At 43.1% G+C, this 17797-nt stretch overlaps 2 protein-coding genes across 2 annotated transcripts; both read right to left on the bottom strand.

Annotated features, from left to right (window-relative positions):
- Positions 1-5331: 5331 nt before the first annotated feature.
- LOC123143122 (2'-deoxymugineic-acid 2'-dioxygenase-like) lies at positions 5332-6832 on the bottom strand. Its single transcript, XM_044561953.1, has 2 exons — positions 6422-6832; positions 5332-6321 (listed from the first exon to the last, which is right to left on the bottom strand). Exons 1-2 carry the CDS (start codon positions 6635-6637, stop codon positions 5497-5499), a joined length of 1041 nt encoding a protein of 346 aa, XP_044417888.1. The 5' UTR covers positions 6638-6832; the 3' UTR covers positions 5332-5496.
- A 3383-nt stretch (positions 6833-10215) lies between these two features.
- LOC123143123 (2-hydroxyisoflavanone dehydratase) lies at positions 10216-11519 on the bottom strand. Its single transcript, XM_044561954.1, has one exon. The coding sequence runs from the start codon at positions 11350-11352 to the stop codon at positions 10375-10377; it is 978 nt and encodes a 325-aa protein (XP_044417889.1). The 5' UTR covers positions 11353-11519; the 3' UTR covers positions 10216-10374.
- Positions 11520-17797: the final 6278 nt, after the last annotated feature.

A 17797-nucleotide genomic window follows, 5' to 3' on the forward strand; every position in this document is an offset into this window, starting at 1 on the left:
TTTTTTTTAGACTACAATGGTCTGCTACAATGGATGAAATTTCCACAAGTGACAAACCATCCCAACAGTCAATGAAAAGGCTCGTAAAAACACAGCTTGGCCCGGCAAAAAGAAAAAAGAAAACGGCCGAAAAGGGCCCATACGAGCGACAAGGTAACCCACAGCTAGCAACCCTTACAAACCTACGACAAGTTCACCTCTTTTTCTTTTTTGACAAGCGCTAATTGTCAGCGAAAATAGCTGCGACATAAAAAGAGATAATGGGCCGCTAGCCCAACAACTCACGGTCCGCGCCGTGTCGCTACGAAGCTCACCACATCGACAAAAAACAAATCACAGCGTGATTAGATCTGACGGCAGACAAAGTGAATGAGACCAAACAATTTCTCAGCTGAATGAGTTTTAGCAAAACCGCTGTTGGGAGCGCCTGGAACTCAGTTGAATGAGATATAGTTTGGTCTCATTCGGATGACATCAGGATGACATCATCATGTATTGATACTGGTATTGTACCTCCGTGATCGATAGGTTTTTTTTAGGCACCGTGATCGATAGCTTATGCCTCGATAGGCGGCTGGTTTTCTTTCCAGGTGCGGTCGTTATGGGCCATTAGTGGGCTGAACTGTGTGTCCAGGCTTGTCCGTGTCTCTCTTTTATTTTTATTTTTTGTGTGTGTATGTGTATTCAATCCATTTGGAACAAAAAATAGGCCTACAACCATCTATGAATTGGATGAGCATATTATTAGTCCATTGCCACACGATTTTCCTATTTTTCTTGTAACTATGTACTTAGCCAGTATATTAAGCGCGCACTGCACCCAGTTTTTCTTAAAAAATATATTAAAAAGTTAGAAAATCATTTTTTTTTGCACTGAACGCTTGTTGTAATTCCGGCGTGAGTGTTGTCTTGACATACAGTGGATACTAACCTGACAATGGAAAAAAATTGGCTTGCAAGTCTACTTGTGTGTGGGGTGTTGTGGATGGGGCGTCACGCTAAATTTTTCCTTTCTGTCTGTCAATTACTCGGGCTGCACAACGTCGCGACAAAAAGGGCTGGCCACAAGCTGACGACTTTCATGCTCGGTCAACAATCACATGAAGATTTGCATGTGTGTGTCACTAACAAAAGAGGAAACTTTGAAAAATTACAGCTTCCTCCTGGATTGCAAATTAAAAATAGTTTTGCCTGATATATTGTGTTCATTAAGCCGAGGCATTTATAGTTGTTTTTTCACTCAAGGCAACAAAATATATAGTAAAGAAACAAATGTAAACAAAAAATGATATAAGAAGAAAAGTTAGTTGCACGAGTAATGTTTGCTGGCGACTATATCAAAATAAATTATTGTGTATGATCCACGATGATACAACTATAAGCGTTCAATGGTGTGAAACTAGGATCAAATATATATATATATATATATATATATATATATATATATATATATATATATATATATATATATATATATATATATATTCAAAAACATTATGTGTTTTCATGCGGGAAATACCAGAGATGGTTTGTGCATTCCGAGAAATAAAACACAAAAAGGGGCCAAAATGAAAAGTGCTTGTATGCACCCACCGTCAAGGGAAATGATAGAAACCACACCTATGTGATGCTAAGATAAAACCGTCGATAACCACCGACAACCCTCTCCCAACTCAGTTGCGGGCGCTTCATACCTCTTGCAGTTGCGCCTGAGTATGATGAGTTGCAGTTGTACGACTGAGTATGATGAGTACAGGCGTTTTCTCAAGGGTCCCCAGTTGCATGTGCCCGGTTTTTGTGAACTCTTGTCAACAAACACACACCCCTCTAGTTTCGAGTCGATGGGCAACTTGCAATTGGGGACCCTCAACAAACACACACACACACATACACCCCTAGTTGCGAGTCGATGGGCAACTTGCAACTGGGGGTCCTCAACAAACACACACCCCCCTAGTTGTGAGTCGATGCTTGACATGCAACTGGGGACCCCTTGAGAAAAAGACACACACACACACACACCCCTCTAGTGCAAGCCGGTTATCAACATGCAATTGGGGACCGTCAACACACACACACACACACACACATCCCCTAGTTGCGAGTTGATGGTCAACTTGCAATTGGGGGTCCTCAACAAACACACACACCCCCTAGTTGTGAGTCGATGCTTGACATGCAACTGGGGATCCCTTGAGAAATACACACACACACACACACACACACACACACACACACCATAGTTGCGAGTTGATGGTCAACTTGCAATTGGGGGTTCTCAACAAACACACACCTGCTAGTTGCGAGTTTGATGGTCAACATGCAACTGGGGACCCTTGACAAAAAGACATACACACACCTCTAGTTGTGAGTCGGTTATCAACATGCAACTAGTGACCCTCTACACACACACACACACACACACATAGACAGACACACATCCTTAGTTGCGAGTCGATGAGCGGGGTGCAACTGGGGGCCACAACAAAACACACACACACACACATCCTTAGTTGCGAGTCGATGAGCGGGTTGCAACTGGGGGCCACAACAAAAGACACACACAAGACCCCTAGTTGCGAGTTGATGGTCAACTTGCAACTAGGGGACACGAATAAAACACACACACACACACACACACAACACCCCCTAATTGCGAGTCGATGGGCAACTTGCAACTGGGGGTCCTCAATAGACACACAACCCCCTAGTTGCGAGTTGATGGTCAACTTGCAACTAGGGGCCATGAATAAAACACACACACACACACACACACACACACACACGCATGCACACACACACAACCCTAGTTGCGAGTCGATGGGCAACTTGCAATTGGGGATCCACAACAAACACACATCCCCTACTTGCGTGTTGATGCTTGACATGCAACTAGGGACCCCTTGACAAATAGAAAAACACACGACACTCCTAGTTGGGGACCCTCCACACACACACACGCACACACACACACACACACATCTCCCTAGTTGCGAGTCGATGGTCAACTTGCAACTGGGGGTTCTCAACAAACACACACACACCTAGTTGCGAGTGGATGGTTGACATTCAACTGGCGACACTTTAATAAAAGAAGCACACACACCCCAGTTGCGAGTCGATTATCGACATGCAACTAGGGATCCTAGTTGGACCCTAGTTGTGAGTCGATGCTTGACATGCAACTGGGGACCCTAGTTGCGAGTCGATGCTTGACATGCAACTAGGGACCCCTTGACAAAAAGACACACACACACACCTCTAGTTGCAAGTCGGTTATCGACATGTAATTGGGGACCCTCCACACACACACACACACACACACACACATCTCCCCCTAGTTGCGAGTCGATGGTCAACTTGCAACTGGGGGCCACGAATAAAACACACACACACACACACACACACGCACACATCCCCTAGTTGCGAGTCGATGGGCAACTTGCAACTAGGGGTCCTCAACAAACACACACACACCCTAGTTACAAGTCGGCGGTTGAGATGCAACTGGGGGCCCCTTGACAAAAAGACACACACACATGCACGCACTTCTAGTTGCGAGTCAATTATTGACATGCAGCTAGGGACCACGACAAAACATACACACACACACACACACACATGTACCCCCTAGTTGCGAGTCGATGGTCAACTTGCAACTGGGGGTTCTCCACAATACACACACGCACACACCTAGTTGCGAGTCAATGGTTGACATTCAACTAGGGACACTTTCATAAAAATAACACACACACACCCCAGTTGCGAGTCAATTATCGACATGCAACTTGGGCCCTAGTTGCGAGTCGATGTTTGACATGCAACTAGGGACCCCTTGACAAATAGACAAACACACACAACACTCCTAGTTGCAAGTCGGTTACCGACATGCAATTGGGGACCCTCGACACACACACACACACACAGCACACATCCCCGTAGTTGCGAGTTGATGGTCAACTTGCAGCTGGGGGCCACGAATAGGACCCAACAAGAGTACGGGCACACAACTAGGGGGGTACAGGTGCAACTACAAACAACCCCCACCCCCCCTAGAAAACCCACCCACGGCCGACACCCCCGCACCCCCCCCCCCGACAACCTCCCCCAACCCTGGCTGCCATTGCTTTATCCCCTTGAAGTTGCACTTGAGTAGGACGACTTGCAGTTGTAGTTAAGTTGTGGCGGTTGCAACTACAAACAACCCCCCCCCCCTAAAAAAAGGCCCAACGTTGATAACCTCCGACAACCCTCCACAACCCTAGTTGTGGTCGCTTTATACCCCTTGCAGTTGCGGTTGAGTAGGACTAGTTATAGTGGTTGCAACTACAAACACCCCCCCCCCCCACCTGCACCCCTAAATAATAAACACCCTTCCAGAAATAATAATAATGAAAGCAAAATTTTAACTATAAAATTAATTGGTTGAACATTAGAAAATTTATGCCACGGCTCTTTTTGATTACACATAATTTGACAACTCGTGCAGTTACACACAGAGGACAAGCCGTATGAGTAATAGTAAAACTATAAAAACAAATAGAAAATAATTAAAAAGTCGGACCCTTTCGTATCACCACTCCCTCTTTCTCTCGAATAGAAGAAAACATAAGAATATGAAAGAGCGAAAAAAACATTGTATTGAGAAAAAACGGCCTAGACAACAAAAATCAGCGGCAAAATGGGAAAGGGGTTCTGCACCTTTGAAGTGTCAAGTTCTTGTACAAAAAAATTATAAAACAAATTTCCTGTAAAAAACAATTACACAAATTATACATGGTCAAACAAAACAAACACATGCAAAAAACATTGTCAATTAACACATACAAAACATTGCATTGAGAAAAAATTATACATGGTCAAACAAAACATTGCGTTGAGAAAAAACAACATGGACGCAACAAAAAGCCAATTATGCAACATTAATTTACTTATTACAAAAACACTATTGTCTGAAAATAAAACTTATTGCAAACATTAGTCTATATTTTTAGGGAACAAAACATTGGTCTGCTTTTTTTAGACTACAATGGTCTGCTACAATGGAGGAAATTGCCACAAGTGACAAACCATCCCAACAGTCAATGAAAAGGCTCGTAAAAACACAGCTTGGCCCGGCAAAAAGAAAAAAGAAAACGGCCGAAAAGGGCCCATACGAGCGACAAGGTAACCCACAGCTAGCAACCCTTACAAACCTACGACAAGTTCACCTCTTTTTCTTTTTTGACAAGCGCTAATTGTCAGCGAAAATAACTGCGACATAAAAAGAGATAATGGGCCGCTAGCCCAACAACTCACGGTCCGCGCCGTGTCGCTACGAAGCTCACCACATCGACAAAAAACAAATCACAGCGTGATTAGATCTGACGGCAGACAAAGTGAATGAGACCAAACAATTTCTCAGCTGAATGAGTTTTAGCATAACCGCTGTTTATTTGGTACATCAAGCTGCTAGGAAGAAAGTCTGGGCATAGATGTAGATCCATCAGCATCGATCTAGTGTTGTTGGATCCTGAAGTACTCCAGCACGTCCTCCCTGCTAGCAGCGGCGGTGTCGTACGCCGCCATGAACTCCCTGAACACAAACTCCCTGAACTTGGGCGGATTCGCCTCGCTCACCATCTCCGGCGCCGGGCCGATAAGGCAGTCCATCTTGGGCATGATGAGCGTCGCCACGGACATCCTCGCCACGGCGGAGTTGGTGAGGGCGCGGTGCTCCACGCTCGCCAGCACGCCGTTGGTGACGATCTCCATCTGGTGCCCGAAGTTGATGATGAAGGCGCCCGGGACCGGGCGGACGAGCAGCCACCGCCCGCGGTACCTCGCCTGGAGCCCGGCGACGTCGCCCTGGGAGAGCACGGTGAGGAGGTGGCGGTCGCAGTGCGGGAGCAGGCCCAGCGTGACGCTCGGGTCCGGGCACGGCGGGTAGTAGTTGACGTTCATCTGGGTGTCGCCGCCGCTGAGGTCGCCCGCAAAGAAGCCGCCGTCGAGGCCGAGCCCCTCGGCGATGAGCAGCAGCAGCGTCTGCGCCAGCTCGTGCACCTGTTCGGAGAACTCGGCGAGGGAGGTCCGGAAGCTCTCCGGCCTGGCCGGCCAGTGGCCGACGAGCTCGTCGGAGACCGGGTGGCAACGCAGCTTGAGGTAGTCACGCCAGTAGCGGGTCTGGTTCCGGTCGTAGGAGGTGCTGGAGGCGACGCGGAAGGGCTTGCTCTGGTCGTCGGAGCAGTAGGGCAGCTTCTCCTCCGCCGGCATCGCGAAGAACTCCGCCGACGCCTCCCGGAACGCCCGCACCACGTCCTCCGCCACGCCATGGTTCACCACCTGCAAGCAATCACGTTCACGCACGCATGACCGAAAACATGTCAAGATTGATCAGAAGTACACAACATACGTACGAATATAAGTTGTAGCGTATGTATACCTGGAAGAAGCCGAACTCCTTGCCGGCCTTGACGATCTCCTCGGCCACGAGGCGGCGGCGGCCGGCGTCGGAGAGGGTGGCACGCTTGAGGTCGACGACGGGGAGCGCCACGTCGGAGCTGGGCGCGTCGTCGAGCAGGGCGGCGCGCTTCTCCGGCGGGAAGACGTACTTGTCCGGCACAGAGGCGTGCGCCGGGCGGTTGGACAGCAGCTCCATACCTGACCCCGATCGATCGATGGATCAATGCGGCTGGCTTATCTCTTCTCAGCCAGGAGACACGGCCGTATGGATCTGTTTTATATCTAATCTATCCTACCCAGTGGAGTGGAGAGCTTGGCTACGTATACTAACATGGCCGTGGATGGACGACGGACGATCGATGTTCACGAGGCAGCGTTGCGTACGTAGCAAATTGGACTGATTCACTCTTGTGTGCTTGGGTAGAAGACAATGGGAGCATGCACGTAGACAAGCGGTGCATCCGAGAGGTTCCTTGTGGAATCGGGGATCTACGTGTGGGCCGGCTGTTGGATCGTACCCAAGATCCAAGCGTGCAATCACACATCGTCGGGACTTGGGCTATGTTGGATCCTATCATTACCAACCGTTAACCCCTACCTGTCCGGATATATCCAAAATGAATGAATGCGGTACGATTTTTGCGTCCGGAAATCTCTATCTCTACCTCTCTATCTCTACCCAATAATAAAGCACGGATCGCTTTTTACCACCGTACTTTCGTCCCTTTTTCATCCATCCACCCATATTTTTCTTTTAAATGTTTTGCTATCCGAGGTGGTATTAATAATTACATAAAAAAGTTCCTTTGTTTCCTTCAGTGTATGTGAAAATTACTGGGCTTGGCGCTACGCTAGCTGGCTTCATGGGCCTTCAGCCCAGTTAGCTTCCCATGTGTCATGTCAGGTGCTACAAATTTTAAAAAATAACCAATCGGGCAACCTAGCTGTTGTGAAAGTTTTTGTTGTATTATATATATATATATATACATATATATATATATATATATATATATGTATATATATATACATACATACATATATATATATGTATGTATGTATATATATATATATATATATATATAGAACCGCCAGTACTTTGCACGTGCCACATTCTAATAAATTAAAAAGATAATGCTATGAATTTTTGTAGCGGAATTAATGCAAAGCGTGGGTTGGAGTCTTCGCTCGACTGCGTGTGGCGTCCATCTTTCAGCTGTGCCTTCGCATGGGCCTCTTTTTTCATACGAGATGTTTTCGTGCCAAGTTTCTCGTATTCCACACATGTTTATCAAACAAGTTTGTTAACAGAATAAATAGTCCCACCTTGCTTCTTTACACCTAATTTCATCAATTTGTATGTGTTCGTGAGTATGAGAATTAACAAGCAGCCTACAAAGCAACTAACGAAGAGTGAGTTGTGGGTAGGAAAGAAATAAATATCCGGTTGGAAGAATAAATAAAAGGAATTGTAGATTGTGAGATGAAAATTCCTGGTGGCATAAATAGAGGAGATTGTTGGCCGCGGAATGAAAAATCCTAGTTGTCATAAATAAAGAGGGGATTGTGGACTTTCAAACGAAAAATCTCGGTAAAATCCTGGTGCCATAAATAAATGGGACTGTGGCGATTTGAAGAGATAACTCCAGAAGGCCAGAAGATAACGAATTGCTATTCACTTGAGAAAATCAAGATTAAATTGATGATGCTATCAAAGTAAAATGACTTTCTGAGCTAGACAATGGCTTTTTGAGCACTGATATAGAACCTATCTCAAACCTTTCCCATGTTTGTCATAATGATCTTTTCATTTTCCTTTGTATATTAAGCTAGAGAATATTATTCTGCATTATTTTCAACCGTTACTTTTTACCGGACTGTACATTGTTCCAGTGAACACATCAAAATAGCAGGTCCGCAGATCTAAAAGCTCATTGGTTTGGTGTTGGACGGATGGTGACGTACTTATGTTGCTTCCATTGTAGGTGTGATTTTTCTGTTACAAAGTGAGGTGAGTTGAGCTGATTGTTGCTACTTCTATTCGTGGTTATCAGTGTGTTCCTACGCCACCCCTGGCAAGGCTGCATCCTATTTGCTGCTCGGCCATGCCCACTCTCCGTGCTTCTTGCTCGTGCCAGCAGTGAAGACCCTATAAATACATGTCATTATATCATCCAAAAGCCAATGGCAGAAGGTGGAATCTTGCTTCTTACGGGAACATCTCCAAGTTCTTCTACGAGTATATCATAATCATTTGTAGATTGTTGAATTATTTTGATATCCTTTATTGGGGGAATTATGGGATCCTAACCTTACATTATCTAAACATTACTCGAAAGGCAGAAGCCGATCTTTATCGAATCATTACTCATAGGTGAGTGTGCCACAAGGTTCTCTTTGCAACCTTGATCTAACATTTTAGGCAGGATTACCACCTGAAGCGATTTACATCATTACAACTTACCAGGAGAAGTAAAAAGTGTTAAAAAAATAAAAAGTTGTATACAAATATTTTGTAAAGGTAGAATCACATTGTGATTGTTAAGGGAATTGTTTAATGCTTTATCTTTATTCTTAATTACTCCCAAGAGATGATCTCTTGAAAAGCTTCTATTCTTCTAATTATACAGACAAGCCAATCAGTCGTTGTTTTTGTATGTCACCGTGTAGAACAACAGTGTCATGTGATGTGACCCCCTACAACCTGGAATATGTTCGGATGGCCATTAAGTAACTTACGTGATAATTAACTCTTTGGCTTGAAAGTGTTGTAAATGTAGCCCCAATTCTATTGATTTGTTCAAGCAGCTAAACATCCCAAGGAATTTCTAGAGAATTAATATTGTTCAACTTTCAGGAAGTGGTGTCAAGCAACATGTTGCTTGATGAAGGACCAAGGCAGTTGAAGAGGAACATGAAGCGGTATGAAAATTCCTCTGGTGGCCGAGCATCTTGTCACAGTCTGTTTATATTGACCAGAAGAAAAATCACAGCGTAAAAACTTAAATCTTTTTCACAAGCCTTTGAGCAACATGTGATATCTATGGCCTGATGCCATGATATATATGGTTTTGTGCTAAAACCATTTTTAGATGTGAAGTTCAAACAAGGTCGAAGTGGTTTTATGAATAATTTTGAGGGCCGTCAAAATAAAGAGTTATCAGTAGTGCACCACAACAGTTACATTTTTTAATACCACACAAACTGTCAAACTTATTGTGTACACGCTGCAACGCACGAGCCCTTTTGCTATGTCTTGATAATGTTCCTAGTGACTCATTCGTCGTTATTTAAAACTTTGATTAGTCTGATGGTCCTTCTTTATAATGTTTGTGCAATCTATACGGATAGTTCCATGTGCATATGCAATTTATCACAAAAATCTCTAACTAAGAGGAGAGACTACGTCCTACTATCTACGTCAAGTGTTTGTTTGGGACAAGCCCAAATAGTTTTTCAATTTTTATTAAAAATAAGAAAATTACCAAAATTAACGTAATCATCGATGTTTATCTTAATTGAATATAAAAAATGATGCACAATGGCCCACGAAGCAGTTTTTCGTCCGGTGCAACACACAAGCATTTGTACTAGTTATTAAATAAATTAACTTAAATTAAGGTATAGAGCTGGTGTTCTCTAAAGAAACAATTAATCCTAGTCCGAGCAATATCGTGGAGTGAGTATGGTTTACACGATCGACACGGAGGAGACAGAGCAGGCTTTGTGCATTGCCCGGCTTTCCACCGCCGTAGAAAAGTATGATTCTTTGAAGAATGAAACAAAATGTGGGTCGTTGGATATTTAAAGAAGGGCATATCAAGGGCTGAGATTCACCGACCCGTCACAAACAGCACCCCTTTTTCAGTTTGTGTAAAGTATTATTGACCGGTAAAAAAAATCTATTATTGACCAGAAAAGTCGATCTTCTTTAGATCATTCGCCGGAGAGGAAGGCGACCACCCGGTCCATGAGGGCCGACGACTCGTCGCGCTCCGGCTGGAGGAGGAAGAACCCATGCTCCTCCCCCGGGGACTCCACCCACTCCGCCGTGCCAGGCCACCCGCTCCCCTTGACAGCCTGATAGTACGCGGCGGCCCTCGCCCGCGCGAAGTCCCTCTCGGCCGAGCAGACGAGCAGCCTCCGGCCAGCCAGCGCGCGCAACCTCGGCGCCGCAGGAGCCATCGGGTTCAGCCTCGGGTCGTCCACCCCTAGACCGTCGCCGTCCGGGCATATCAGGGCCCAGAGCTTCTCCATGTGATATCTCGTGTCCGCCGCCTCGCCGTCCACCGGCTCCTTCCCGCCAAACATGGGGTGCAGCAGGATCACCCGCTCCACCACCGCCCCCACGGGTAAACCGTTGTCATCATCAGCACTTCCGGCCATGATCGCCATGTTGTGGACGATGTTGGCGCCGCCGCTGTCGCCGGCCAGGAAGATGCGGCCGGCGTCGCCGTGCTCCGACAGCCACGGGTCGGCCCTCGACGCGGCCCAGCTGAGCGCCATCCAGGAGTCCTCGTAGGCCGCCGGGATCGGGTGCTCCGGCGCGAGGCGGTAGTCGACGGACACGGCCAGGACGCCGGCCCTTGAGACGACGGAGTTGAGGTAGCCGTGGTACATCTGGGAGGCGGCCGAGCCGAGGACCAGACCGCCGCCGTGGAAGTAGACGAGGATGGGCAGCCTCCTCCCGCGGTCGGGGCCGTCGGGGAGCGCGGGCAGGTAGAGGCGGGAGAAGACGCCGGTGGCGCCGTCGAGGACGACGTCCTTGGAGGTGACGCCGGTAGCCGCGTCGAAGCCGGGCTCGGTGGTGTCCGTGCCAAAGAAGCGCTCCACGCGGCCGTCCTCATGGACGCGGAACGCCGGCGAGTCGAACCGCATCTTGCTGGCTGCTGGAGCTGGATCCATCGCGCGCATGCAATGTGGGTCGTCAGACTGTGGTCGAGAGATGAGACACGGGCCCTAATTAATACTTCTCCGCCATTGATTAGCTCAAGGACTACTTGGAGTAGATGATGGTCTTCGCACGCTATCTTCCTCGTGATCGCCGCTGCCGAAGCTAGCTTCGATTCACCTGCTGACACGCCATCATCGTTGACCAGTCAAGTCAAAGTAGACGCCGGCCGTTGTTGTCCCTGCCCGATCGAGAGATCGACAAGAGTAAAAGGGACCGACGACTATTGCACGCGTATTCCACTAGCTTTTCGTTTGAGCCATGGATTTCCGTCTGACTTGTCTATTGTTGCTTTATCTTGGTGTCTCTTTGTGCTCGTACCAAACCTCAGATATCATATCATAGCCTTTCCACACTGCTACGCGCTGGTTTTACCGGAAGATGTGTCCTCTCAACCATAAATTCTTCCTCCACGGTAGCACCAGCCATCTAAATCTTATCTTACGTCTTAGGTAATCTTTTTTCTAATAATAATAAAGGAATTATTGCTTCTGGCCGTTCGTCATGGAAATTGACAACAATTACCCATCATGCCACCGGTAAGTGAAGAAAAAATGATTCATTTTTATTTCAAAATCGCCACCGGTTTCTGTTCTTACAAACTGATACACTTCCATAACATGAGCACACAAGTGATGTGATGGCTAAGATCGCTGTGGTCCACACGGGAGACCAGGGATGGATCCCTGGATCTTCCCCTTTTTCTCCCGGCACACGGTAATGGGCCGGCCCATCGTCGTCGAGCCCCTTGTTTTCTAATTCATTTTTATTCTTTTTATATACTTTTTTATTTCTGTTTTTTAGTTTTCCTTCTCTAAATGAAATTCGGGGTTTTCAAAAGTACCAAATTTCAAGACATTATGATTTTTCTAAAAAATGAAAAATCATAAACTCTTTGTGAATTCAAAAAACATTTGGAAAATCATAAAATGTTCATGATTTTAAAAATTTGTTGAAATATTATAGAAAATTCACGATTTCAAATAAATATCCATAAAATAAATAATGTTCATGATTTCTAAAAATTGATCCAATATTCAAAACATATTTGCGAATTTGAAAAGTGTCCATGAAATTTTAGAAAATGTTCATTAAAACAGATCCGTAAATAATGAACTAAACGAACAATCGCTTACGTAGAGGTTTTATTAGGGGATCTATAGAGGTCATTCTATGATTTTATTTAGTCTCTCGCGTTTGGTAAAAATAGATTTCAGTGTTTTGTACAGGGCCGAGCCCCAAGAAAAATTGACACAACTTTCTATGGGTTAGTTTCTGCTATATGAAAATGACTAAATGTCTGTTTTGCTTCATACACAGCTATGTTTATTCTGGTCCAACAATATTGGCTATGGTAAACACTGCTATGCAAGGTCAAGACAAGACACCTCATTCATCGGTCTAGCTCAGGCAGGGTCCATCAATGCAGTTTGCTCGGTCAAAATATATTTCGTTGTGGCGCCTAAAGAAATCAAGTCGTGATGAGACCATCATATTTTTAGTTTTTGAAATGACTTTTTAAAAGTCCCTTATCTCATCATGACATCACATACATAGTTTGCGAAATGACATTATAAGAGTCCCTTATCTCATCCTTGCATTTGATTTAAACATTTTATTTGTATCTACCACACCTGCATAATCTTATAATTTTTCTCCCGTCGCAACGCACGGGCATATTTGCTAGTAATAATAAAGAGGCTATTGTTTTTGGCGGTACGTCATGAAAATTGTTCTTAAAGTTGCAAAATATTACCCACCAATACCACCTATAAGTGAGAAAAAATGTTTCACACAAAGAAATCCCCCGCCTGGGCCGACTCGTGCAGAGCAAACCTTCTATACTGCGCTCTGCATGCTGCGAGTAGATGTTGCGTGCTTGTTTGGGCGGGCCCATATCCAGATGAACTGTTTCTTAAATTTGGTTCTTATTTTTATTTCGTTTTCTTTTTTTCATCTTTATTTAATTTGGGACTTAGAAAAGTTTTGAAAATATAAAACAATGAGAATATTGAAATAACATGTTTAATAAAACATAAAATGTTTGTGGATTCAAGAAATGTTCGTGATTGTGTAAAAAAAAATGGTTGCCTATTCAAAATATGTTCGTAACTTTAAAAAAATCTGAGAAATCAAAAAATGTTCACCATTTTTAAAAAGTTAATGTATTAAAAATATTTATGAAATTGAACAAAATTTCGCCAATTGAAAAAATGTTCATGAATTGAAAAGTATTCTAAAAATTAAAAAACTGTTCGTGACATACAAAATAGGTTATTCATTCATAAAATATGCGGATTCAAAATGATCATACATTTCAAAAAATGTTCGTTAAATCAAAAAATTGTTTGTCAAAATTAAAATATTCCTTACTTTCAAAAATTGTTCCACCAATTTTGAAAAAATGTTCGTCGATTCTAGAAATGTTCACCGATTCAAGAAAATTGTTTAAAAATATGTTCACAATTAAAGAAAAATGTTTGGAAATAGCATAAAATGTTCATGAATTCAAAAAATGTTCTTGATTTTAGAAAATGTTCAAAAAATTTATAAAAGTGTTCACATATTTGAAAAATGTTCACAATTTCAAATATGTGCACGAGTTTAAAAAATGTTCATGATTTTTAAAACTGCTTATGATTTTATGAAATTTGGAGTCATAGTATATCTCGGTGATGCGGCAACATGTGGGCATGGCCATACCTATTAATAAAGGATGGAATGCTTCTGTTGGTTCACCGTAGTGCCATTTTTCCAAAAAAACTCTGTTTTATGTAAATTAACCCATGGTACATGTTTTTTTTAGGAAAACCAATGGTACACGTTTAAGTCACAGCCAAACTGACCACATTCTTGCCTAGGACTGACCACATTCTTGTGACCTTTTTGACTTTGCACCCTCTTTCTTTCCTTTCTTACTACTCCAACCTTTATTAAACCATGCCTTGAATCTGCTCTTTTAGTCCTACCAGCCTTTCTTTTCGTCATGGGAGGACATATGGAAAATTCAATTTGCACTTCAGGGCACTAAGACTGATCTGAAGTGCTGGAATTGGTGTTGCATATGCAGCCTTGAATCTTACCACTAAGTAGTATTCATGCAAATATGGGTGCATGTTTATCTTTGGTTGGGAGGCAAAGAAAGTATGGCATGGTCACATGGTTTTTCAGTGTGTTGCCACTCTAGGCAAGTGCAGTCTTGCAATTCAGTGTTAACAACATGCCTCCTTTGAGTCTTGGTATTTCTAACTTCAGCACCCCACAATGAAGAGTTTTCAACAGACAAATGTGTAAGATTTCTGCTCCTGTTGACCACCTATTGTACCACTGCAGGAAGCTTATCCCCTTGCAGACAATCACCAATCGTTCTTCTCAATTCCCACATTTGCATGATCATGATCCTGATTTGGTCAACCATGTCATGCACAGGCAAGTTCTAACTGATTTATCTTGTTGTTAAAACTTTCTGCCAAGTTGTTATTGATAAGATCACACTTGATGGCAGTGTTAAATCCTAACCTGTACCACAATAGAGAATGGTAGGTGTTCAACCATGGACCAAACTCGCCGCATGCAGCTTTTATCTTATCAAGATGATATGAATTTGTCTGTTCTGTTTGGTGTAAGATCTTGCTGCTGGCCACATTCTCCCAAATTCTTCTTCTCTGAATTTTTTGATCAAATTCATCCACATTTGGTTGAAGCACTACCTCTGCTAACAATGAGCAAAAACATTCTTCGCTGCATTTTCTAGCCCTTTACATGCATCTGGGTGTACTATCAAAGGTGACACCGGCCCTATGCATCTTTTCAATTGCATCATGAACCATGTCCATGAAACCTCTGTCTCTGACTGAAACAAACCAATAGCAACAGGGAACATCCAGTTGTGTCCATCTAAAGCATTGCATGCTGCCAACTGACCATTCTATTTGCCAGTCAAAAAATATGAGTCTATGCTCAAATTTGACGTTTAAGTCACAGCCGAACCTTTTTTTGCATTTTCTCAACACCCCCCCACCCACCCACGCTGTTTCACGTAATCAACCCGCCATCCATATTTAACTCAGACGAATCACCTTTTTCGTTTTAACAGAAAACCTGCTGAATACCCCGATTTTAACATGTTATATATGAAATTTGATTAGAAAAATGTGTAGAATCTAAATGTGATATTATTTTTAGCTGTTAAATATTTCCAAAATATTTTTTTTGTGCAAACTTAATCTATCGTGCATGGTCTGTTTTTCTTTCGTTGCGACGGCGACCCAAATTGCAAATACTCACTAAAACTGGATTGAGAGGAAAGAAACATCGATAACCACTCATCCACACCTTTGAAAAACCTTAGGGGAAAAAACAACATATTTCTCATCTTATTCTGAGCGAATGTGCGAGAGAGAGAGAGAGAGAGAGAGAGAGAGAGAGAGAGAGAGAGAGAGAGAGAGGACTGACCACATTCAAACATGTTTTCGTTGTGTGAGCACTGAGTTGTTAGCTTTTCAGTTTTGTACAAGTTTGAAATGTCTACGTGCAGAGAAACTTTACACATCTGCAATGGTTTGTTTGTTGAGGATGAATGCATGATATCCCAACTCTATTTTACTTGCTTGGGAACTTAATTATCTTTTTCAATATATGTGTCTGAAGATGCTCATTTATGACAATTTTTTATACAAAGCTTGATGGGTCTCTCAAATAGACTAGACTACTTATGTTCTGGGGTGTGTCACAGAAAGTGTCAATGGAATTTTAGATTCCTCTTTGCTAAGAAGTGTCAATGGCGGTGTAGCTTACTCTTTGCTCCTTACGATTAACGGTTATTATATGCTTTTAGAAGTTCATTAGGGGGTATAGTAAGTAGAAGACCATTAAAGCATTATACACGCTAGCTATTTGACTGTTCCTACTCGAGCCTTTTCACCCTGGTACACTGCACTACTTGATCTTTCAAACAAGAATAACTAACAAACTCGCTTCATTTCTTTCTTTTGTTTTGTTGGTTTCTTTGTTTGTTGGCCGGTGCAAAAACGAACGGGCCGGCCCGTTAATCGTTTCACCAGAAAGAAAATTGCGAACAAGTCCAAATATTTTGCGGTCAACACCCTGAAGTTTATATTTTCTTACAAACAAGGCCTAAATTTTGACAAGTCGCGGGAAATTTTACGGGAAATTTCGGCAGCATAACGGGTGGGAGGAATCGCATACACAGCGGCAATTAGGAAAAGGAAAAAGGCAACTCTTTTCTGAAAACACCAAATGCTTTCTTTAAAAATTGCTTCTTGATATAGCAATCACTCACAATTTTTTTCTTTCATTACAATTAGATGGTTGACTAATAACTATAAGAGTCTAGCAGAGTGGGACTGATTTTATTGTCTAAAATTTATTATAAATTTGTTTCTGTTGGTAATAGGATCAGAAATGTTTTATAAGACTATATCAATTTTCGCAGAGTGGGGCTAATGAAAGGCAGTTTCTGTGTCTGTATATCCACCTCCAAGGCTCCAACTAAAGGCAAGAAACATGATTTATTTGTTTCCATAATGAACCAATATGCAAGTTTATAATGTCAATTTAAGGAACTGAAAGAAAAGCTCAGCGGGGAGGCAAATGAACGCAAAGATCTTTACAGCAAGCTTATTAAGAACAGGTTAATTAGATGTTTATTCTATTGTCAGTTTATACAATGCTGCTGCAACAAATGGTGACAATTGGATTTAAAGCTACTTGCACTTTGCTCATTAGGTAACATAAGAGTGTTTTGCCATTGTCGGCCACTGAGTATTGTACATAAGAAATAGCACAAGAGGCTTTGGTGGCGGTTGACTTTGAATCTACACTTCCATCATTCCTTGCGTTTTTAACCATTTATCTTCTTCAAGTTTTATCAAGATAACGTTTTTGAGAAAATTTCCCCATTTGCGACTTCAATGTTTGTACCTTTACTTACGGACAAAACGACATATGTAAAACATTTACAATGCAAGGAACTAAAGGTGCTCAATGGGTTAACTACAAAATTCTAGATGAGCTCTTTTGAGCAATCAGGGACAGACATGACATCTTCCAATCTGAGACTACTGTTAGTGCCTTGAAGGTTTACAATGAACAGACTCATGAGCCCATAACACTAGCTAGTCAGTACCTTATTGTTCTTATTGTTGCTCACCAGATTGTCGTTCACTTGCATTAAGCTGTAGACTGTAAAATAATGTCCTCGCAATTTGTTCATTCGGTATGCATTAATTGTGTGATGGTCAAAGGAGAAAACTTGATGAATGGAGAGGGTACAAACAATACATTATGGCTAATTGACCTCGCTGGAAGCAAGTGTTAAAACTTAAAAAGACAGATGCTCAAGGTGAACGACTCAAAGAAGCACATAATATTTTTCCCACTTTTACA

The sequence above is a fragment of the Triticum aestivum genome, chromosome 6D (genome assembly GCF_018294505.1).
Source record: "Triticum aestivum cultivar Chinese Spring chromosome 6D, IWGSC CS RefSeq v2.1, whole genome shotgun sequence".
Classification (NCBI taxonomy): domain Eukaryota; kingdom Viridiplantae; phylum Streptophyta; class Magnoliopsida; order Poales; family Poaceae; genus Triticum; species Triticum aestivum.

What these genes read in the sequence shown, in the direction of transcription:
- LOC123143122 (XM_044561953.1), bottom strand. Translation starts at nt 6,637, where the DNA reads ATGGAGCTGCTGTCCAACCGCCCGGCGCACGCCTCTGTGCCGGACAAG. An exon ending in AGGAGTTCGGCTTCTTCCAG is followed by an intron (nt 6,322 to 6,421) that starts GTATACATACGC and finishes GATTGCTTGCAG; the next exon opens with GTGGTGAACCATGGCGTGGC.
- LOC123143123 (XM_044561954.1), bottom strand. Translation starts at nt 11,352, where the DNA reads ATGCGCGCGATGGATCCAGCTCCAGCAGCCAGCAAGATGCGGTTCGAC.